Genomic DNA, 23,524 nt, shown 5'->3' on the forward strand with positions numbered 1-23,524 from the left:
CACTCTCCAGGAGGGTTTAGGAATGGCTGGACAAGGCAGGAGGGATAAACAGATGACCTCGTGTTGTCTTTCAGAAACCTGTGATTCCATGAGAACGACACAGGTTTTATGCATGATCTGTCCTGTTTACCTCCTCTTGTCTGAAGTCAGTGAGTCATGAAAAACCAAAATTGCTATTGAAATGTCAATTTGGAAGAACGTCTTTGTTTTACTTAGAAGGATTTTTGTGGAAATATGACTTAAGCTTTTGTGTCTCAGAAGATGAGGTGGATTTCCCTGGGAAAAGACTCAAGAAAACCCAAGGAAATGGGAGACTTATTTTGTATTAAATATTTGGAAAAAGACAGGAATCTCAATCCGTTAGTCATAACCAAATGCCCAGTGATGGTGCTTCGCCTCTGATGACTATCCTGGAAAGATTAATGATTCTTTACTGTGACCTTTCCTTTCCACTCTGGGCTCCCACCTGCAGTCTGAGTTGCCTATTTACCTCGTGGCTGAACTGTTTGAATGGTCAGCTCTTCTGGTTTAATAGTCTCTAGCCTATCCCCACTCCAATCCATTCTATACGCTCCTGCCACAATAATCTTGAAATTCTGCTTTGCAGACATCAATACCTTTCTTAAAACTTCAATGGTTCCTACTGTGTTTATAAGTAAATATTATGAAATTGAAGATTATCAGAAGGATAGAACCTCACAGTCATTGCAGTTAGCTCCCCAAATCCAAATACCTTTGTCTGGCAATCAAGGACAGCTTATTTACTCTATATATTAATCAGGACTCTTGTTTATGAATTACAGAATCTGGCTTGGGTGAGAAGGGAAGGTCAATGGTTCATGAAACTAACAGGAAGAAAAGATGTGGCTGGAACCAGGGGCTTGAACATCATCAGGCTTCTTTGCTTGTCTCTTTTTCCTAGTTCTCTCTGATAGCTCCCTTTCTCTGTGGCCTCTGGCAACTTTAGGATCACACTTTTATAGATTTTCATTGTACAGAAAAAAAATTGCCTTTAATTCCAAATGTAGACATCCTAAGGAAGGTCTCTCACTGAATGCCCTGGTGTAACAATGGGAAGAGTTGGGTGCACAGAAACAGAGGCTGTTATTGTCAGACCCCATTGGAACTATGTGGTTGAGTTGGGGGTGGGGGTGGGAGAGAGCAATTCCCTAAAAGAAGGTGGTGCTGACCAGACTAAACCAAAGAGTTCTGGGTAGATAAAGCAGTTAGTTTTACAACCCACAGTGTGCTATAATAAACTTCTTTGAGCTATTTTATTCTACTCTTTGAATTTTTATATAAACTACATGAGTCTAGACAATGTTTCCTCAACATGTTATGTACATTTTAGCCACTATGGCTTTTCCAGTACAATTCCTTATGTCTACATCCCACTTCCTTCTCTCTGCCTAGATGTGACCACAAGACCTAGCTGAAGTTACTGCTTCTTGGCCTGCCCTGGGCTTCAGAGATGACATTTGATGAATGTGCCATGTTTATGCAATTCAATTGGTACTAAGTATATATCATCTGGCATTAGCAATTACTCTGCCACGTGTATATCCTGTCTCTCCAACTCTCTTAGAACCATCTTCAGGACAGATGTGTTTAAACTCAGCTGCAGAAATAATTGCTTCTGGTTATTATTACTATTAAATTCCTGTTTTATAGTGTCCTAGGTTTGAGGAAAGAGAAATTTGGAAAATAACAGCAAGAAAGTCAAAGAATTAGAGAGTATAGTTGTATTCAATATCAACAATCATACAGTAATTGAACTGGCGTCAGCCTCTGTTTTGAGCTTTGATCAAGGGAAGATAATAATAAAAGTTTATCCCTTAGATTGAGTTTGGGTATCAGTTAGGAAACATCTCCAAAGGCACAAAGTATTTTGAAAAGAAGCTACTTCCAGGGCTATCAGTCTCCCCATTGGCAAAGAAAAGCATAGAGTTTTCTGTTCTCAAAGCTCTCCCTTTCTCTTACACCGATTTCTACACCCAAGCATAAACACTTTTGTGTTTGACAGGGATGGTTTCACCAATAGCAAATTAAAACAACCCAAAACTATGCTCCTGGGAGTAATGATGGCTTGCCACTTTATCTCTTGCTTAGAACTGGGTATAAAGTTGGCACGCCTGGTTAGCTCAGTTGGGTAAGCATCCGACTTCAGGCCAACTTCCTGGGTAAGCTCAGGTCATGATCTCACGGTTTGTGAGTTCGAGCCCCGTGTCGGGCTCTGTGCTGACAGCTCAGAGCCTGGACCCTGCTTTGGATTCTTTGTCTCCTCCTCCCTCTGCCCCTCCCATGCTCATGCTCTCTCTCTGTCTCTCAATAATAAATAAATGTTAAAAAAAAAAAAAAAGAACTGGGTATAAAGTACACTGTATTGAGTACTACAATTTGGCACTCAAAAATATTATTTTCAATGAATTAACAAATTAGATTTTCAACATATGAATAAAATACTGGATAGTCTATTGAATAAGATACTTAATAAAATAAGTAGAATAGAAAATCCTGGTTCATAAGTAAAAACTTCATAGAATATTTTACATGACCAGTCTAGAATAAGGATTTCAAAATTATTTCTCAGTCTGTATTCTTTAGTCCACAATACTAATCCATCAAAAATACTTCACAACTGGTGTAGGTTTCTGGATGAACAAGGGGACACAGTGCATTTGTACTCATGAGGATAGTTTAAACTCCCACCCAAACTGTCATATCAAATTTTTAAACAACAGAATTGACCAGTTCTAGCTTCTTCCTGGAAAGAATGTAGAGACATGGAATTAGTGTTGTTCTCAAATTTATGACAAAAAAAAAACAAACTAAATTCACTTTCATGACTTAAAAAAAAAAACCATTGGCTCTACAACACCAAGAGTGAACCCTAATGTAAACTGTGCACTTTGGGTGATAATGATGTGTTAGTGTAGGTTCATCAGTTGCAACAAACACATGAGTGTGGTGGGGCAAGTTGATAGTAAGGGAGGCTGTGCATGTGCAGGCCCAGGAAGGATGTGGGAAATCTCTGTACCTTCCTCTCAATTCTTCTGTGAACCCAAAACTTCTCTTAAAAAATAGTCTTAACTTAAAACAAACAAACAAGCCAACCACTCATGAGAGACCTGAGGTCACAGAACAAATATGGCCCCAAATCTAAAAAGAGATAGTGATTCCAGGGAGAGAGGGCACACAAATATGTGCTTCTCTGGGGGGTAGATGCAACTGAACATGAATCGGAAGAGCTCAGCTAGGTTAGCTCAGAAGTTGGTTAAGGCTATGTGTGGGCTGGTGGAATAGAGTGGAACTGGGTGCTGCAGAAACTGAAGGGGTCTGCACCCTTTTTGTTGCTTTGCAACCTTGGGAGCTTCTCAGGTGAAATCAGAAATTGGTCCCCATACATGGAGAGCAAGGGGAGACTGAAGAAAGACACAGACCACTCTAGGTGGTAGGTGTCAGTCTTAATTAGTAAGAGAATTACATACAAGGCTTGTCTTGGGTAGTTGTAAGATGAGTAGATCTCTGCACCTGCCCGCCAGATTCTTAACGTTTATATAGAGGCCTTAATGGGGGATCTGTCGTGCATTCAGTCCAGATGGTCCCAATAACCCATTGCTCTCCTGGGCTACCCTAGAAATGGCTCCTAGTGTGGGAATGGTGGGAAGAACGTATGTTCCAAGGACAGGGGACTAGGTGAGGAGTCTCCAGTTGCCTTCTGTTCAGCAATCAGGTCAACCAGTGATCACAGCCACTTGATGACCTCCTTCAGCACTTTTGCAGGCTCTTTCTCCATGAACTCCATTGAGCACTCACAGAATAGATCAGAATGAACCAAAGATCTTGAAGGGAGGGGCAGTAGCCCTGTAGGGAGAAGTAAGACCCCCCAGACAGACGAATGAAAACATCAATGTAGCAGGGGAAAGGGAAAACTGGCTGGTTCTGGTATGTTGGTCCTGCCCACTCATTATAGCTGAGGAAAGGGAGCAGGATGTGAGGAAAGTCTATTCTTGGGACAAGGGGCAGAATTAAGTGCAGCCCACAATCAGTGAACGTCAAATGACAAGTAACAGCAAAATGCTGCTGGGCAAGGGATGGGAAAGGAATAAGAATGTGCAGACAGAGCATTTTTTTTTAATGTTTATTTTTGAAAGAGATAGTGTGAGTGGGGGAGGGGCAGAGAGAATGGGACAGAAGATCCAAAGCGGGCTCCAAACTCACAGCAGCAGGCCCATCGTGGGGCTGGAACCCACAAACTATGAGATTATGACCTGAGCCGAAGTCCTATGCTCAACTGACTGAGCCACCCAAGCGCCGTGTTTTGTTTGTTTGTTTGTTTGTTTGTTTTCAGACAGAAGATTTTTGAGGAGCAGCTCAAGAGGAAGATCTAAAACTCAAACAAGCATTGCCCTGATACACATCCACCACCTTAGAAACAAACTATCTATAGGAATTTGAAAGCTCTGATGCACTGAGTATCACCATTGCAAAAAGAAAAAAAGAAAGAGAAGGAAAGGGCAGGGAAGGGAAGGGAAGGAAGAGAAAGAAAAAGAATTGGACAAAATTGGTGAATTACTAACTCAATTAATGCAAAGCCTTCCATTACAATTCTAGAAGAAGGAAAGGCATGCCCATATCCAGGTATATAAACTATTTACCCTGATTTCCCCTGGCCTACTCAACACATTTGGCTTTTAATAAAAAAAAAAAAAAAAATGAGACATACAAAAAGGCAAGAAAAAGCCAGTATACTACCACGTGACAGAGTAATCATCAGAAATAATTTTCAGCTTTACTATAAATTGCAAGTAACTAAGACAGAGTGGTATTGGTGAAAGGACAGATTTACAGATAAATGGAACAGAATAGAGAATCCAGAAATAGACCCACACAAAATAATCAACTGACTTTTAGCAAAGATGCAAAGGTAATTAAATGCAGAAACACTCATCTTTTCAACAAATCATGTTGAAACAACCCAAACCGTGCGTAAACAAGGTGGGCGGGAGGGCTTCAATACATATCTCACATCCTGTATAGAAACTAACTCAGTTATAAAGGTAAATGTTAATAGTAATTAGTCATGCTAATATCACTGGCCCCTGATACGATGGAAAAGGGCCATTAACTACGCGATATTCTTCCCCCAGATCCGTAACATTGATCTATTCGTGAGAAAATATCGGAAAGACCTATATTGAGATAGAGTTTACAAAACAGCTCACTAGGGATACTCTACATCATCCTTTCAGTGGTTCTGTAACTCTAAAGTTGTTTTAAAATTGAAAGTTAAGAAATAAAGAGAAGCAGACGTGAAGTCATACACCATATCTCCCTTTGAGGATAAGGCTGAGGTAGAGTGAACCCAAAGTAGCAACCAGGGAAGCCCATCAAATTAGCATTTCAGTGATTTATACTTGATGCCATTAACTTTCCAATGTTTCCTAAACCTAGCTGGTGCCAGCGGGCCATTTCATTTTCTGTAAATAGGAACTCTGATGGAAGAACTGGAGCTTCTGAAGGGGAAATGCAAGCTCCTTGCTAACTCATGCTCTGCTGCTTAAACCTTCAGCACTTAATTCCCACGATTTTTTTCCACTTCAAGTATTGCAGTGATGGGGTTCTGATTCTCCAGGTTTTGAGTCTCTTGACTTTGCCTCTGCTTTTCATTTCCCCAGATTTATGAGTTTGTGTGGCATTCACATGGATCTGCCCTTCTGTCAAAGTGGCCATAACGGATGTGATCTCACAAAGGTAGGGCTGATCAGCGCCAACGTCACGCTCTAAGTCATAGTCATACGTTTGCAGCCTGCAAAATGATGGAATGGAATAGACCCTGTTCACAGCGATGTTCCCTTCTTGGGAATTGCAACTGAGAAGACAGACCCTCACTGGCCATGTCTCTACACCAGTGCCAATCTAGGACAACCAGAGTGTCTATTCCAAAGAGTTTGAAATTTTGAGCTGAAAGATACAGAAATGAAAGACTAGTAGAAAGTGTAGGAACTTCTGCCCCTAAAGGTCCCAGAGTTATTTTAATTCTGTTATTTCTCTGTGGTTTGGATACAGCCTATATTAGTTTTCTGTAGCTGTTGTGGCAAATTAGTACACACTGAGTGGCTAAAAAACATGAATTCGTTCCTTAATAGACATTAATAATACTTCTCTCATAGTTCTGGAGGCCAGAAGTCCAAAATCAAGTTGTCAGCAGTATTATACTCCCTATGGAGGCTCTAGGGGAGAATTTCTTCCTTGCCTTCCCTAGGTTCCTTGGTTTATGGCTCCATCACTCCCGTCTCTGCCTGTGTCTGCACATCATCTTCTCCCGTGTCTTTCCCCCTTTATGTGTGTCTTATAGAGACACTTGCCATTGGATTTAGGGCCCACCAGGATTATTTCCTCATCTCAAGATCCTTAACTTAATTACCTCAACAAAGACCCTTTTTCTAAATAAAGTCACATTCACAGGTTCTGGGGGTTCTGATGTGAATGTATTTTGGGGGGGTTACCATCATTGAACCCAATACCCCACCCTTCCAATTACTTCCGCAAACTAAGCAGTGCCCGTTTCCATCACTTGCAACCAAAAAAAAAAAAAAAAAATTAGTTTAGGGTCTCTCGATGCTAGCCATGGCAGTTGTAAGTGGTTTGTACCACCTGTATACTAAGCTTGACTTCAGAAATTCTGCAATTTCAATGTAGTAAGTGTTACCTTGGAACTTACTGAAAGTGCAAGTTTCTGCCTCCCACCCCAGTTTCTCAATAAATTGGTCCAGGAATCTGCATTTTAACAATTCTCAGGTGGTCCAATGAGAAAAGAACAGGAAAAATTACGAAGGCTCAGACCCTTTAACATCCAATTCAAATAAAAGCAAAAGGAAAAGCAATGAAAAATAACTTGAAAACTTTAATGATATTGCTTATATAGTAAAAACATAAAATCTTTTAAATAAGGTACATTCAATTTCTCAGAGCATCTAATATTCAGATAATTTATATTTCATATACTTTCCAACATTAAACAATTGACTAAGTAATGCATTTTCTAAAAAATGATATTACAACTTATATAAGTAAAAGTACATTACAAAAATACTCCACACAGGAAGGATGGCAGTACTTATTAAGAAATGCTATAAACTTTCCATTAAAAAATATATTTTATCTCTCATTTGTCATAATTATAAACAGAATATATATTTTCCTTTCTAAAATTGTCTTACACAGTTTCCCCTTAGGATGATAGTATGTACAAACCTTATATCTGAATGAATATAAATAGAAATACTGTAATAGTGTTACAGATATATTAGTAACTTTTACAGAAAAAAAATATGGCTTTCTAATAAAAGCCTCTAGCACAGCTGAAATCTCAAAGCTATTTAAGTTAGACATTCCCATATTTAGTAAGGCACAATGGAATCTAGTTTCTTATTTCCAGTTGAATTACTGCGAGCAGTAATAAGGGAAAATATAGTCAGTAGATAGTGGACCAGATCTATCAGTTGGATAAACCATTTGGGGTTTACTGAACTTTTGGGGGAGATGTTAGTTCTTTCTCCACACCATTGTTTCTTTTTGTGCCCTGTGGCCAAATCTAGTCCTTGGTGATGAGAAAGAAATCATTGCACCCCCGTCAAGTGCCTGAGAAACAGTTTACTCATTCCTTGGATCTGGTCTATTGTGAGGAAATAGCCCGGTGACCATTTCCGGTTATAAGCAGCTTATTTTTACTGATTGGACCTGGTTCCCTATCATTTCTAAAAATAGCTTCTGATATAATCTGTACATGGTGAAGCTGTGAAGGAACCTGATGGTCTTCTTCAGGCTCTGAGTGACCGTTTTGGGGAAGTGGTACGTTTTCAAGTGCTTCAGGGCATGCATCAGGGCCTTCAGGGTGTCTTGGTCACCATTTTTTATTCTCCACAGGCTGAGCAGCTTTAGAATCTGCTCACTTGATTTGCATGTCTTCACTGTCTTCTCAATGTCTTCTGTGGTGACTTTCTTCCCCGGCAAGCTTTCCATCAAGCTGCGAAGCTGCTCGAAGGTGAGGTTTGTGTGTCCGAGGTGCCGCTGGACGCTGTTTTCACATAGGTCAATATCTGTAGAAAGCCAAAGCCCAAAGAGACGTTCACATAATGCATACTCCAAGGCCACCACCACAAAACTACTGTGAGGCAAAAGAAGGTTCTCCCAGAATTTCATAAACTTACTTTAAGGATAACCTTCTCCTTCCTTTTTATGGTGGCGAAGGAAGGTTAAGTAATGCTAGTTATTGGTGAGAATGAGTTAAATATTATTTCTTGTTATAAATGATAATATGCTTTATGTATTCTAGGCATCCGACAAAGCTTTGTGAAAAGCCCTATTTTGGAAATGAACAGTAAAATACTATAAACGCATCACTCTCTGTTTTCTAAGAAAAATTAAAACCATAACATTTCAGAAAAGTAGAAATATAAGTATTCAAGTTAGCAATTTTGTAATATAAACTTTCACTAGTTGATATTTGATATATACCCCATGTGAAGAGTTAGGTGTAAAAAAAAAGAGGTTAGAGTGGGAGAGAGCCAAAGCATAAGAGACTGTTAAAAACTGAGAACAAATTGAGGGTTGATGGGGGGTGGGAGGGAGGGCAGGGTGGGAGGGAGGGCAGGGTGGGTGATGGGTATTGAGGAGGGCACCTTTTGGGATGAGCACTGGGTGTTGTATGCAAACCAATTTGACAGTAAATTTCATATATTAAAAAATAAAAAATAAAAAAATAAAAAAAATAAAAAAAATAAAAAAAATAAAAAAAAATAAAAAAAAAAGAGTTAGGTGTGACGAATGGTCTTTAAAATAAATAGCACCTGAGGATTACTACAGAGAAGATCTGAAAACCCACTAATATGAGGACAAAGAATGGTAGGATCCATATGGCCTAGAGAATAATTTGGTAACGAGCTAGGACATAAACCTAAGAGGGAGTATCTAACATTTCCATTAATGACACGAGTCATTTACTGTCTGTAAGCCCTAAGGCAAGTCAGTTCATCTTTTGGGGATGAAATGTCCTTATTTATGAAACAGAGAATGTGGCCCCTTCCAATTCTAACAGTCTCTGATTCTGTATCCCACCCGCTCACCGCCCCCCCCCCTTTTTTTCCTGCTTCGGGGCTAATTATACTTTCAAAGAATACATTTTGTTTGCCAAAAACAAAAGAAAACTTTACTCTTTGCTCAAGTGAAAGCATTCAGCTGTCAAAGATCTCAGTGTCCTAAAATCTGCTGCCTCAGTTTCAGATGGTGGAAGCTTTTCAGGAAGTGTAGGACTCCACGGTCATCTAACTAGTGACAGGTAAAGAGCAGATGGGTTTCTCACTGACATCGTCTGCATCATGAAACCTTCCTTCTTTCAGGCATGCCTTCCCAATGCTAACTGACATCAGAACTCTTTCCACTGTGTATCCTAAAGCTATAGTCCACACTGGATGCAGCTTCCTTTTCCCCTTTGGATTCTGTCCACACACACACACACACACACACACACACACACACACCCCATGCAATTTCTTTTATTTTCTTTCTTTTTTTTTTATTCATTTATTTTGAAAGAGAGAGTGTGTGTGCGGAAGGGGCAGAGAGAGGGAGAAAGAGAGAATCCCAAGCCGGCTTTGCACCATCAGCGCAGAGCCTGACGTGGGGCTCGAACACATGAACTGTGAGATCATGACCCAAGCCTAAGTTGGACGCTTAACTGACGGAGCCACCCAGGTGCCCACACAGTTTCTAAAGAAGATTCTTTATAAAACTTTAAAACGTGAGAGCACTTGGTGTTCACCAGCCCTTTTCTCTAAGAAGCCCGAACATTTTACAGACCTCATCTCATTAATCCTCACAACATATGCTATTAAAATGGTAATTTTAAAATAGGCTATGTTGTGAGGATTAATGAGAGGACATCTGTAAGACACTTGGAGGCTCTCCGGAGAGAATTAACAAATAAATACAGCATAGCTTCTTGGTGGAAATGAAAGAGAAAACCCAACGTGTCTAAAGGACATCCAGGTAGGACAGAGGGGATGCTGATAAAACTGCTAAGGGATGTGGAGGTGCGATTCCTGAGGTCCAGTATTTGACATGAACTGTCTCTCACTTTAGAGTGTTCATACACTTAAAAAAGAAGTTGGGGTATGAAAAAAGAGGGGTGCCTGGGTGGATCAGTCGGATAAGCATCCAAGTCTTGATTTGGGTTCAGGTCACCATCTCGCAGTTTGTGAGTTTGAGCCCCACGTGGGGCTCTGCGCTGCCAGGGAGAAAAGATCCTCTTGGGATTCTCTCTCTCTTCCTCTCTTTCTACCCCTTCCCTGTTCTCACTCGCTCTGGCTCTTTCAAAATAAATAAGCTTCAAAACAAAAAAAGTTGGGGTGTTGAGGAGGTGAGAATGCAGGACTGTTTTAGGGATAGCTTCTACATGATCACTTAGTGAAAACATCTTTAATCCAAGAATAATTCCAAAAGGCAAACACCATCCACACGACTAAACAGGTACATTGTCTTCTTCTTGTTTATGATAAATGAGTGTCTTTGATTTCTGATCAATCTGCTTATTTCAGGCTACCCTACCTTGGAAGATCTTCTTGACCATATCTTGATCTTTGTTTTGATGTTTCCATAACTTCAGTAGCTGGAAAGCTTGTTCTTGTGAACTGTATTGCCGTTTTATCTTTTCCACACTCTCCGCATTTACCCTGGTGCCAGGCAAATTGTCTGCCAGGATGCTAAGCCAGTTAGGGGTGAATTTTGTAGGAACAGCAAACCTGAAGAATGCCTCCTCGCACAGGGTGACATCTGAAGGTGGGAAAACCAAGATTTACTTAACAACTGGATTCTTGGAAGTCTAGTGGACAATAAATAAATAAATAAGCCAGCACCATAAGGTTTTTCAAAGTACAGTATGTTAAAATGTGAAATTTGAATAAAACCAACCCTCTGTTGGCTGGTCTTGGTAGCTGAATGTCACCCCAAATGGGCTTATGTCCTTAGGGCATTTGTGGGGGATAGTTTAAACAAATGTCTAATAAAAATATTGCTATGAATGAATTGTAGCAAACATTCTAATGTACACATTAACATTTAAAAAAAATTTTTTTAGTGTTTTTTATTTATTCTGGAGAGAAAGAGAGAGACAGAGCACAAGCAGGGGAGGGGCAGAGAGAGAGGGAGACACAGAATCTGAAGCAGGCTCCAGGCTCTGAGCTGTCAGCACAGAGCCCGACAAGCGCTAGAACTCAGGAACCGTGAGACCGTGACCTGAGCTGAAGTCAGACGCTTAACTGACTGAGCCACCCAGGTGCCCCACATTAACATATTTTAATGTAGATCTTAAATATCCTATTAAAGGTTTAGTTAGCATCCACAGTGATCAATGTTTTGATCATTGTCAAAACAAATATAATTACTGTCTTTACGGGACCTGGAAAAGCAACCTGGAGTAGTATTTTGTTTTCTACACACACATAAACACATAGTTTACCTTTAAGAATAAGGAGGGATATAGATGTATAAGCATATATTCCGTGGGAAAATAAGAAAACACAAAAAATATGTTGTTTAGAAAAGAGGTACAATGGGGGCACCTGGGTGGCTCAGTCGATTAAGCATCTGACTTCTGCTCGGGTCATGATCTCACAGTTTGTGAGTTTGAGCCCCGCATCGGGCTCTCTGCTGATGGCCCAGAGCCTAGAGCCTGCTTTGGATTCTGTGTCTCCCTCTTTCTCTGCCCCTCTCCCGTTCACTGTCTCTATCAAAAATGAATAAACGTTAAAAAAATTTAAAAAAAAATTTTTTTAAAGAAAAGAGGTACAATGGCCTGAGGGGGTAGAATCTGTTTATCCCAGGGATTAAGCGTTTGTCTTTGGATTCGTCAGACGTGGGCCTGAATTCTGACTCTGGCTCTTCACCACCAATATTGAACCTGAGCAAACTTCACCATGTTTTTGTAAAGTTTAAAGCTCATGTAGCAAAGGAACCCGGCACATACTAAGTGCTCAATGAATGATAAAACTAAAAATTAGGGGTGCCTGGGTGGCTCAGTCAGTTAAGTGTCCGACTTTTGATTTCAGCTTGAGTGTTGATTTCATGGTCATGGAATTAAGCCCCACATCAGGCTCTGCACTGAGCATGGAGTCTGCTTGAGATTCTCTCTCTCTCCCCCTCTGCCCCTCCCCTGCTCATGTGTGCACACGTGTGCACACTCTCTCTCTCAAAAAAAAAAAAAAGATTTAAAACAATAAAATGAGAAATGAATGAAATAAAGAAAAGAGAATGTAAAAGTTAGAAGTCACTCCTCTTGTCCCCCCTTCCCTCGTTCCACTGTTTGACTAAGAAAGCAGAACGACTGAATGATCTGTCTAAGGTTCTGACTCCGTGGGGAAAAAATGCTGGAACGGGGTTGGAATCTTAAATGTCTCAGCCCCATTCCCATGTTCCGTATTCTTCTGTGTCAGATAAAAAGATGCTGGGGGAGAGTCGAGCTGGTTAAATGCCGAAAGGCAGGTCATCGTCAGTGTGCCGCACCCTCCATGGAAGGTCTGACATTAGTCTAGTGGTAAGAATGACAAGGTGAGGACACCATCCTGATGAGCGTCCTCACCAACATGGGATGCATTCACATGACCTTGGAGTTAGTGACCTTTCATGAATACAGAGTTTAGGACAACCAGAGGAACTTAGAATCTCTCTGTGCCATATGGCAGTATGCTATAACACCATACACGACAAAGCCGATTTTGCATTTTCTGATTTGTTACTGATTTATGTCATGGTGCCTCTTAGCTGTCAATTTTTATTCTTAAAAGTGATAAAAATGCATGTGGCGCTTGGGTGGCTCAGTCGGTTAAGCATCCGACATCGGCTCAGGTCATGGTCTCACGGTTCCTGAGTTCAAGCCCCTCATCGGGCTCTCTGCTGACAGCTCGGAGCCTGGAGCCTGCTTGGGATTCTGTGTCTCCCTCTCTCTGCCCCTCCCCCGCTCACTATCTCTGTCTCTGAAAAATAAATGTTAAAAAAAATTTTTTTTTAAAGTGATGAAAATGCAGAACTTACCAAAAACCTCTACAATTTGGACTGCTAGTTTGGTCTTGGACGTAATCTTTACACCACCCCTTTCCCCATGGGTAAGGTTTGATTCAAGTGTGAAAGGCAGAAGGTCAAGTTTGGGAGTGCGATCATGACATGGGGAAACCTCTGGAGAGATTTTGACTTAGGGTGTTAGCAGCCACGCATAGAGAACAGAGAACAATCTTCTCTGGTTAACATTCAAGAATGGGAAAACAGGAGTTTCGCTAAGAAGGGAGCCAGAGGGTCTTGTATTCAATTCAGAAGCGGTACAACAAGGCTGACATTTTGAAATATAATTACCTATTCCACATTTTTGAGGCGATTCACTGTTTCCAGAACACACGTTGTCGTGAGTTGCATTTCCTTTTTGAGTTAGAAGGAGACCAAATGCACTGCAGTTTGTGTGTTTTCTACAGGGTGCTTTAGATGACGTCTCATTCGAGAAGAACCCATCTGGACATCTCTTGCAAACTGTATTTCGCTCCGGGGTTCCTACAGAAAATACCAAGCAATTTAGCACCCTCTTCCCAAACCCTTTTGCAGCAGACATTCTCTAAATAAAGACAGTCTTGGAAAGACTTTTCACTTGGTTTTTACTGCTACTATTATGTTGCACAGACTTGAGGCATTTCGATTTTTCCCTTCATTAGACAGAACAAAACTTCTGCAGTTAGTAGCCCCTCAGGCTACAGCCCCTCCCATCCCTGTCATCTGAACACAAATGTGTTTTGCTGTTACCTACAAAACAGGAAACAAGAGGAAAGGAAAGAATAGGGGTGTTCATCTGTCCTGCCTGTGCGAAGCATTGGTAAGGTCTTGTTGTCAACCATAATTCTTCACACATTTCTGCTGGAAAATCATGAAGATAACTGCTGTGTACCTGCGGTAATGTCATTCTTTGAGATCAGTACCCACTGAATGCCATGTCGTTAAATTCCAAGCGGTGCCCACTGAAGTTGTCTTTCCTGAATCCTAATTGTGAAGCAACGCATAAGCATGCTAACCTTGAGAAGTAAAAATTTACAACATTATAATAAACTTTTGAAGGTGGCAATAAAGTTGGTCAGTGACTCCAAAGCTTAAGACTGCAGTTAAACTACACGGTAAATGGGAGATGATATACCGTTTGCTTAAACTATTGAGTTTTAAAAGAGCACAGTCGTTAAAATTTCAGGGAAGGGTGACTGCAAGGGCATTTTATTTCATGGTGGAAAGATACTTGATAAGTTTGGAGAACTCACTGATTAGAAAAATTTCAACCAGTCAACAACTAAAGATAAATACCTTCAAACCCTTGGCTCTATTATGCGTGGCTAGATTATACATTATAGGGTATTTGCATATGAAAATACCTCCATCTAGTGTAAGCTAGTTGAACAGATTCAGACTTCAATATTCAAATGTAGCTTTTCCAGGCCAATTCTGGCTCAGGGGAGATAACAAATACAAAAGAGACACCATGAAAGCTACAGAAAGTTAATAAACTTCATTTATTAAAAATGCAAACCTCCCACTTCATTGTATCAAAACCAGAAGAGAGAAAGAGAGAGAAAGGAAGGGAGGGAAGGAGAGAGAGAAAGAAAGAAGAAAGAGAAGGAAGGAAGGAAGGAAGGAAGAAGAAAGAAAGAAAGAAAGAAAGAAAGAAAGAAAGAAGGAAAGAAAGAAAGAAAGAAAGAAAGAAAGAAAGAAAGAAAGAAAGAAAGAAAGAAAGAAGGAAAGAAAGAAAGAAAGAAAGAAAGAAAGAAAGAAAGAAAGAAAGAAAGAAGGAAAAGAGCAAAATGATTTCACTCTAGTTTTAGCTCCTGCCTCTTCTAATGGGATTGATGATGATGCATTGACCAGTAAAAATGACAAAGGGCTGGCAGGAAAAAAAGAGGAAGGGTCAAACTACAAGCCCAAAACTTTCACATGCCATTTCCATCTTTGCAGTGACAACGTGTTAGGAAAAAAACTTACACAGAGGTCTAATTTTTTAAGTACTTTCTTACTACACCTCTCCCCTTAAGTGGGATCCAGCTCCACACCAGTTCCTACAAAATCATAAGCAGAGGTGTTTGGGCGAGAATTCCATAGTATTCTTTCACTGCTAACACACTGGGAATCAGTGGACTTGGCCATCTGGATCCAAGTCTCCCTCTGCCAACTGCCACATGTTCTGGAAAGCAAACTGCACAAAGAAGAATCTTGTCATTCTTCAGATACGTGTTGAGGGCTTGGGTCTTGCCATGCCTCCCGATGAGAAAGTCAAAGATATAAGACATTCTTTAAGGTGATGTCGCCTGTAAAGTTCTTTAACAAACAGAATCCAAGACTAATGGAAGTAAATGTTTCTTAATACATTTGGAGGCCTTATGTAATGGCCTTCCTGAGCAGGACTTCCTTCTTCTACCATTGTTAGAGCTTTATGGAAAAATAAAGATTTATCTAAGTAAATGATTTTGCCTTATTAATATCAGTGGAAATATAAAAGGTATAATCTGACAGGCAAAATATGAGATACCATAATGGGGAGAGGAGTTCTGCTTTCCAGTTAAGGATGTCACCATTCCAGCCATAAGGAACGGCACAGGAATTACAGGACTCACAGACAGAATAAAGTCAGTAAAACGTGGAGAGGAGATGATCTGACTTCAAAGCAACAACAGCACGGAATGGCTAATACTCTTTGGAATAACACCACATAGTCCTTCCTTCCCTTTGGGCTGGAAACCTCTTATATTCCCTGAGGAACTGCTCCGTGGGTTTTCAGGGAGGGACAGGTAAATAAACCCCATGGTGGTGCCACAAAATAAAATGGGTATCTGTGTCTGACTCTTCTGACTGACTGCTGACTTCATTCCACAAACACATTTTCACGCTTACGTGGGAAAATTTCCTTATATTGCCATTATTTCCCAAACTTTTCTAGTTTCCAAGCTGCATGGTCCCTGCTTAATTAATTTTCCTGCATATGCATGCAACTTACTGAATTGATTTAAATGGATTTGTTTTTGTTGGGTGAGTTTTACCCCCTACAATTTGGCTTAGCTTTTGAATTCGAAAGAATCATCTGATAAAAGCTAGGAAGTGTCACCAATTTCTCCCTCCAATAGTCACGCTGGAGACATTTTAAGGGACACTCATTCAGTGTGCACCTCCTGCAACTGTTTACGATTCACAACTTAGGAAACGAAACAGATTTCAGTTTATGCATGTTTCCTATGTATGCCTTTAAACCGAAAGTATTTGCCAGCCAGTAATTTAGGCTGTGTGTATCACAACTTCTGAACGTTAATATAGTTACAAATAATTAGCATCCTCTAAACCAGTGGTCCTCAACCTCGGGCAGTTTTGGCATCCAGGAGACAACTGGCAATGTCTGGAGACATTTTTGGTCATCACAACTGGGGGAAGAGTGCTATTGGCACCTAGTGGGTAGAGACCAGGGATACTGCTAAAGTAAGGGAATATTCTTAATTTTCCCAAGTCACTCGAGAATACACACTACATCGGAAGCTTCATGAATGTGATAGGGAAAAATGTAGGTTGCAGCTTTAAAAGATTCAATGCACACTGGTCTTAACCTACGCTGTTCAAAATGCAAAACGAGAAAGTACTTTGTTTGTAGACAAGCACTTTTGGCTTGACAATCTGTTTTGTCTCAGATAAAGAATAAGCTCATTTTAGAGATGCTGCTGGTCTTTACCCTCACAGACACTCGACTCCCACACCAAGGGAAGAACTAGCTTCATTTCTGATGATGAAATGCATTTCCCCTAACCATTCTCATTTTTTACATAATTAATTGTAACTGCTCATTGTTAGCACTCCAGAGCCTCATTAATATCAGTCTAATTACTCTCTTGGTATCAATTATCATTTCTGATGTTTGTCAAAAAGCACAGCAGTCTGAAGCTGTCCATGCTGAAGGGAAACATAGGGGTATCATGTATCAGCTATAAACAGTGCAACTCACAGTGTGTCCCCTTTAAAAAAGTGCAATCCATCACGCATCTCATTAGAGGGCAGTTTGCCACACTTGCGATTTGTCACCAGATTGCCCCAGCGTGGCAAAGTGTTCCTCCGAGAAATGGTCCTCTGGCAGCAATCCAGACACATAGCACGTACCGAGCAGGTTCCATTACCTTTGCAATTTGCTATCCTATAATATCATCGGGGCAGAAGTGTTCCTTTAAACCTTCGCTACTACCTGACTTTGTGCGATCTCGTTAATTTTGCCGCGCGCTGAAAGCCAATGCGTACCAGCGTGGAGCACTCCAAACCCGGGGGGGCAGCTTCTGTGCTTCAGGCAGAACTCAACCTCGAGGTAGCGCCCTTCCTCGCACTCGCACACGCGGTTGTGGGTGCGACTGCACTCCTGCTTGACGTACTGCAGCTCCTTGCACACCGTCGTGCAGTACAGACACTCGTCACTGGTGTGCCACTTGTCTGTGTAGTAGTGGTTGGGACAAGGCGCACACACGGTCTTCTGCCTGGCCGTACAGTGCTGTTTTAGGAAGGTGCCGGGAGGACATTTGTCACACATCAGCTGACGCGAGGTTTCTGGGTCATAGTGAAGATACTTTGGAGGAAAGGTTTCCTGGGTGGTCCATTTAATGGAGATGTCCAGGAACTAGGAGAGAGGGAAACGGCGGCACATTAGCACGGAGACAGGGTGGCTCTTCGGGGCAAAGGCGCCGTCAGACTCCAAAAGTCCTTTACTACATGAAGCCTCATTATCTTCCTGCCTGCAGGGCTGCGCCACACAAAGTAAGTTCAGAAGCCATGATTTTTGCCTCCAGTAGCTTACTCTCAAAGGCCAAGATGGGGCAGGCAACACACATTATAGTAAGCAAACCCAGGCTCGTGGGTGACAGGAGGCTTTATCTCCCTGGCCTTCAGGATTATGTCTCGATTAGTGAGTTGGATGGATTAGTGGTTCTCAAAACAGCTATGCCAGAATCTCCTAGACTCCCCGATAAAATGCAAACTCTTGGCACTCATACTTCTACTGCCCATTCAGATTCCACGGGTGTGAAGGTGAGATCAGGGGGCTTAAAAATATTCCTGCAGTGACTCCGATGAGTGGAGTCCATCCTCAGTAATGATTCTTTCATTTATCCACTTCATAAATAGTTACAGAGCCATTAATATGTGCCAAACTCTGTGCTGGGCAATCAGAATGCAGCAGTAAGTAAAACATTCAGGAATCCCTGCTCTTGGGGGGGTGGGCAAAAGAATAAATAACAAATTACGGATAAATTATGTGCTAGAAGGTAAGTGTTGTTAAAAAAAACACAAAAAACAAGCAAGGCAAAGAGACTAGAAACATGGAAGGGAAGGTGGGTGATTAATGACATTTAAATGGGAGGTCACAGTAGCTGTATTTAGGACTAAATGCTATCTCTCTTTTAGTTTTCCAATTCCGAGACTTGATTCTGAATGTATAGTGAAATAAAGAGTTGGTGATGTGTGAAGACTGCATGATTACATCAACAGTCATCCTGATCATTCATTCATTCATTCATTCATTCATGCAGCAGCTAGGCTCTGAATGCCTACCAGGAATATACCAAGAATGTGATGATAAGTAAGACCTAACTCTTGTCCTCATGGAGACTGCAATTCACTGGAAAGATTCCTAGAATTTTAAGATTCATATTTCCTCCAGAACATCATATGGCCTACTCTGGACTCTCCTAGGTAAATAATGTCTCGAAAATTAAATGACCACTTCTCTTCATGTTGACTGGGAAAAACCTCAGGGACTAGCCAGGGTTCTGGAAGTTTCCATACATAATGTCAGGAAGAGGTCTAGTGCAGCAGGAGAGAGACAATTTTGTGGGTGAGAGTGCCGCTTGGGAGGGCAGCTCCCACGGGTGTTCTGTCTTGTATTCTATATCTGAAAATGTCTTCAAGGGAACATTGGAGTAGTTCTTCGCACTAACTACAGAAAGCACACGCTCAGAAGAAACAGTGTTGTCTGTGTGTAGGGGGTGGTTTATTTGGTTTTTATTGTTTGTTTACGGTACAGGGATCGACACTGACTATTTTCAGGCTTTGGGGAGGTGGCAGACCAAACACAATAATTTTTTCCAAACTCCTCTTCTTTGCAGAACACAGAAAATCTCACAGAAGCGAGCCCCTTGACCTGGGAAAAGCATGCCAAGCTAGGGAAACAGCACTCCCTTTTGAAGTAGGAGTGACAAAGGTGAAGAATGGCCCTTTTCATAAGCATTTGGGCATTTTAATCTAACATCATTCACTTCTTACTGGAACATGACAGGCATCAGGGCTGACTGAATCCAACGTGAGCTAATAAACCAGAAGAAAAGAACAAAATATCTCACCTTGGGCCATGGACCTTTGAACCAAGAGTAATTTTCAGAGTTCTGTGACCTAAAGGACTCCTAACCAACAAAAAGTAGAATACAGGGCAAAATCAGGGCTGCTCCAGGGGCCTTCTCAAGATACCCTCATGACCTGAGGGTTTCTGGGGAAAATACTTCTTGAATTTCCCTGGGGCTTTCTATTGACGCAAACAAAATACACTGACATTAGGAGACAGAAAAAATGAGCCAGTAGTGGGTGGAAATTCTGGTTTGCTCTGAGACTTTCAGAAATACGGAATCCATTTCTTCATTCAACACACATTTGTCGAGCACCAGCTGTGTACCAGGCATAACTCAGCATACTCAGCATATAATGGTGCACAAAACAAAGATGGTCCTTGCCTTCAAGGGTTTACAGTCTAGCGAGGGGGCAGATGGCAAGAAGCGAAGACATAAATAATTACAAATAGCGCTCAACGTTTTGAAGGAAACAAGGCAAGAAGAAAAAGCTTTGTGGCTACCTGGTCATTTGAATGTATTATGCTACGTGTGTAGATTTGGCTTAAATATTTCTAAAATCTTCAATGCTAGGGAATGAAGTTTTCCTGATGCGATTTGCAGACACACAGAAGCAAGAAGAAATGCTTTTCTCTCTTGCTGTTCACGTTTGATTTCCTGAAAGACCATCCTCCAGCCTGACTCCCCAGCATTCCCCCTTTCTCACTTCAGCATGGTTGACTTGCGCCCATTTACTCACGAGCTGACTCTTTTCTCCCTGACCAAGATGTGACGAGTATGGGATGGGAAACCCCCCACATGCTGCCTGTGTTCCTCACTAGAAGGAGCCACACAAATAGAAGCTCTGACCAAGAACACTGATGCAATTTATATTTTTCTAGGCAACTGGACGTGACACTGTTGGTTTCCTGAAACCATGCTTTGGAAATTGGTTGCCATTTCTTCAAAATACAGGGAAGTTGAGGTAAAAGGAATCCACAGAGAAATGAATAAATAAGGTTGACTTAAGGATTAGAGGGCAATTATATTAGTGAAGGTCATTTCTCCAAGGCTACCACATGGGATTATCATATATATTTTTAAAAATCAGAAAGCCTTGAGGAACTACAAAATAACTTGTTTTTAGCAACTTTCTATTGGGCCTCTGTGTTTTATTTGAAGCTTTTCCACTTTGGTAAAAAGACAGAACTGTGTGGCCAAAACTGGATGGTTAAGTCTCAATCTCTGGTTAGCCCCAATTCCCGCACAGAATTTCTGGAACTAGTTACTGGACAGAGGATGGGCAAGATCAATAGGGCTCTTCATCTCAGTCCTGTCTCTTAGTTTCTTCAGCACTTCCTGGAAAAGCAATGAAAAACATGCCAGAGGAGAACACATCATCTTAACATTGGTTCCATCTCCTTTGTCAGTTGGTGGCACTTAAATATAGGAGTTCAAAAATAAATTTCTGTGTAAAATGCATAACCACTGATGAACATCTGCAAAAGCTAGGAAAGGTGCATAGGTGTGTCTGCAGAAGCACAAAGTGCTTTCTGTAGAAGGGTTTTCTGTTTTCTGGTTTTGGTGTTTTATGTTTGACTTTTAAAGAAAAGGTAAATGGGATTTTTCTCTATTTTTTCTTTCTTCCTCCTCCCATTCTCTATCCATCCATCCTTTGGTGTAGAGCACCTGTGCTTGAAGGGAGTCTGAGAGGCCTCCAATCTCGTGCTTCCTCCCCTACCCTGCTCTGATCTGAAGCCACTGGTGGACAGTGGTTAAAAGAATTTTCTATCTCAACCCAAACATCTTTCCTCATTTATCAAATGTTAGTGGAGGATGGTGGAGAGTGGTTTGAATTAGTTGCTCTCCAAAGCCTTTTAGAGCTCTACCATTGTAAGATTCTGTGCTTTGATAGCACTTAATTAGCTAATGGACTTAGCAACAAGTGTCTTGCTTTAACTCCCTTCCTACGTCTTGCACCAGTTTATTTGTGAAACCACTTTTTTACAGGAGAATCCTCTTTTCCAGTCTGCACTTCTTACACTCACGCATGCCTTCTACTCCCTCTGTAGAACCAACTGATGCCCCAGTACCCTGAATTCTCAGGTACTTCTCTAACACACCATCTTTCATCTGCTTTTACCATGGAGTTGGTACCTCACCAAAGTCAGTTGTACGTTTGTTGCTGAATCTGTTTATGCCAGTTGTACATATATATCTGTATATGCTCTAGTTGTAATTATCCTTAGGTAATTCAATTAAATGTTATGTAAATCAACGAACATGGGTGTGAAAAAATTATTTTTCTATGAAAAAGATTTGGGAATAACTTGATAAAGAGGAACCACAAAGAAGCAAAAACAAAAATCTACTATAGACTTTGGAGTAGCTGAGACAATTATAATAACAAAATGGGGGGAATATCTAGAGTAATCAGTTTGTTTCATAAACTGGTCTTTAAGTACCAGAGTTGAAATGGTTGGGCAATACATCACAGATCAGGGTTCTGTAAGAAAGACAACGTAGGATTTCAGTTAGCAAACAGATTCCAGGAAAAGCCTTGGCCAAATCTCAAAACACAGGTGAATAAATGTTTATTTAAATGTTTTAGTTTATGATATATGTGCACAATTTTAATTATTAAAGGTTTTAATTGATTTATCTATTAATCATCTAACTCTTAGTCCCAAATATACAAAATTTCTAATTAGAATTCCCAATAGTTAGGAAGTCGAGTGGTATGGTAATGGTATGTGCAGGCAACAAAAAACGGACGAAATGAAGATGGAATTCTGGTTCGTCTGTTCCATTCTAACATGTATGCATGAAATCTCCACTCTGTGATAGGCAGTAGAACAAAAAACAATCTTTAGGATATTTGGTTTGCATCTACATTAGGATGTTTTATTATTATTATTAAGTTTCTACCAGCTACAAGAATGAGTCTTAGAATGAATAAGTAACTGTCCTACGTCACGCTAACTAGTGGAAGCACAATTCAAACCCAGAGCATGTTCCATAGAATACTGGGGTTTTTTGTCAAACCTTTTAACATTTATCAAATGTTCTCATTTATGCTATAGTCTAAAATTGAGACCTAACACACTAATATTTCATTTAGACTCAAGGGCATAGAGTTAGGAGAACACAAAACATCAACGAAGCCTTTCCGAAGTCCAGATGAACGGATGCTGACTTTTTTTTTTTTTTTTTTTGTACAGAGACTAGCTCTTACTCATCCAAAGCTACCGAGATAGAAATTTCTCAGATGGTGATTTGACTAGAGCACTTTACTGGTGTATGCTTCGTCCTAAAGGACGAAAGAAGAATATACTTCCTCCAGCAAATTTATTTTTGCATTATGCAGTACAGCCAATTCCATACTACTGGGCTTGCTCCCTGGTATACAGAACCATGAGTGACCTAGTGGGTTTCCGTTTATGGAAAATTCATTAAAAGGAGCCCACGCACAGCTTGAAATAACTACTTGGTTTGGGAGTTCCTTTTGTGATCTCTTGTCATGATCTTTGCCACAGAGAAATATTTGAGGACTATGCAGAGTTAGCTAAACCTCTGGTAGTTTGGAAAGCATGCCATTTTACAGTCCAACTTAGCCAAGAAGGGACACAGTCATTCAGTTTCCGAAAGATCTCTCGTAGTATAAACTATAAAGCTTATTTTTAAAAAAACTATTTTCCCATGAAGTTTAGTGTATTGGATTTTCTATAGTTTTATAGTGTAGTAGTCCATTCCCTTTTTCCTCTATTCCTTAAATAATTCATTTATATATTCATTCAGCAAACACAAAACAATTACTATGCTCTGGAAATACTGCTAAATGAAGTTGAATAAGTTAATGTTCCTGTTTCATGGGAACATTCAACTAAAAGCCCAGCCTGATGTAAAATACTCATAAGTCAGTGAAAAACAATTAGAAACAGAAGAGAGGAGATAGGGGATCAAGAAAAGACTCAGCAGAGCAACAGGTCAGAAATTATGAGGGGCTTAAGTTAGACACTGGTGATAGAGGAGAGGAAAGGATAGATATGATATGTTGGCTGACTGCATAGGGGGATGTCCTAGAGAAACCAATTGACGAACAAGCCCATGAA

General features: G+C 40.6%; 1 protein-coding gene across 2 annotated transcripts in view; it reads right to left on the reverse strand.

The window, feature by feature from the left end:
- Positions 1 to 6,887: 6,887 nt before the first annotated feature.
- Positions 6,888 to 23,524, reverse strand: part of TNFRSF11B (TNF receptor superfamily member 11b) — a 29,583-nt gene continuing 12,946 nt past the window's right edge. The window contains exons 2-5 of one of the 2 annotated variants that reach the window (XM_042973472.1): positions 17,347 to 17,716; positions 13,405 to 13,596; positions 10,609 to 10,833; positions 6,888 to 8,102 (exon numbers count right to left, since the gene is read on the reverse strand). In XM_042973472.1, coding sequence (XP_042829406.1) covers positions 7,714 to 8,102; positions 10,609 to 10,833; positions 13,405 to 13,596; positions 17,347 to 17,716 — 1,176 coding nt within the window. In that variant the 3' untranslated portion in view covers positions 6,888 to 7,713. The remainder of the gene's footprint in view (positions 8,103 to 10,608; positions 10,834 to 13,404; positions 13,597 to 17,346; positions 17,717 to 23,524) is intronic. The other variant, XM_042973473.1, reaches the window with a different exon arrangement.

The sequence above is a fragment of the Panthera tigris genome, chromosome F2 (assembly GCF_018350195.1).
Source record: "Panthera tigris isolate Pti1 chromosome F2, P.tigris_Pti1_mat1.1, whole genome shotgun sequence".
Classification (NCBI taxonomy): Eukaryota; Metazoa; Chordata; class Mammalia; order Carnivora; family Felidae; genus Panthera; species Panthera tigris.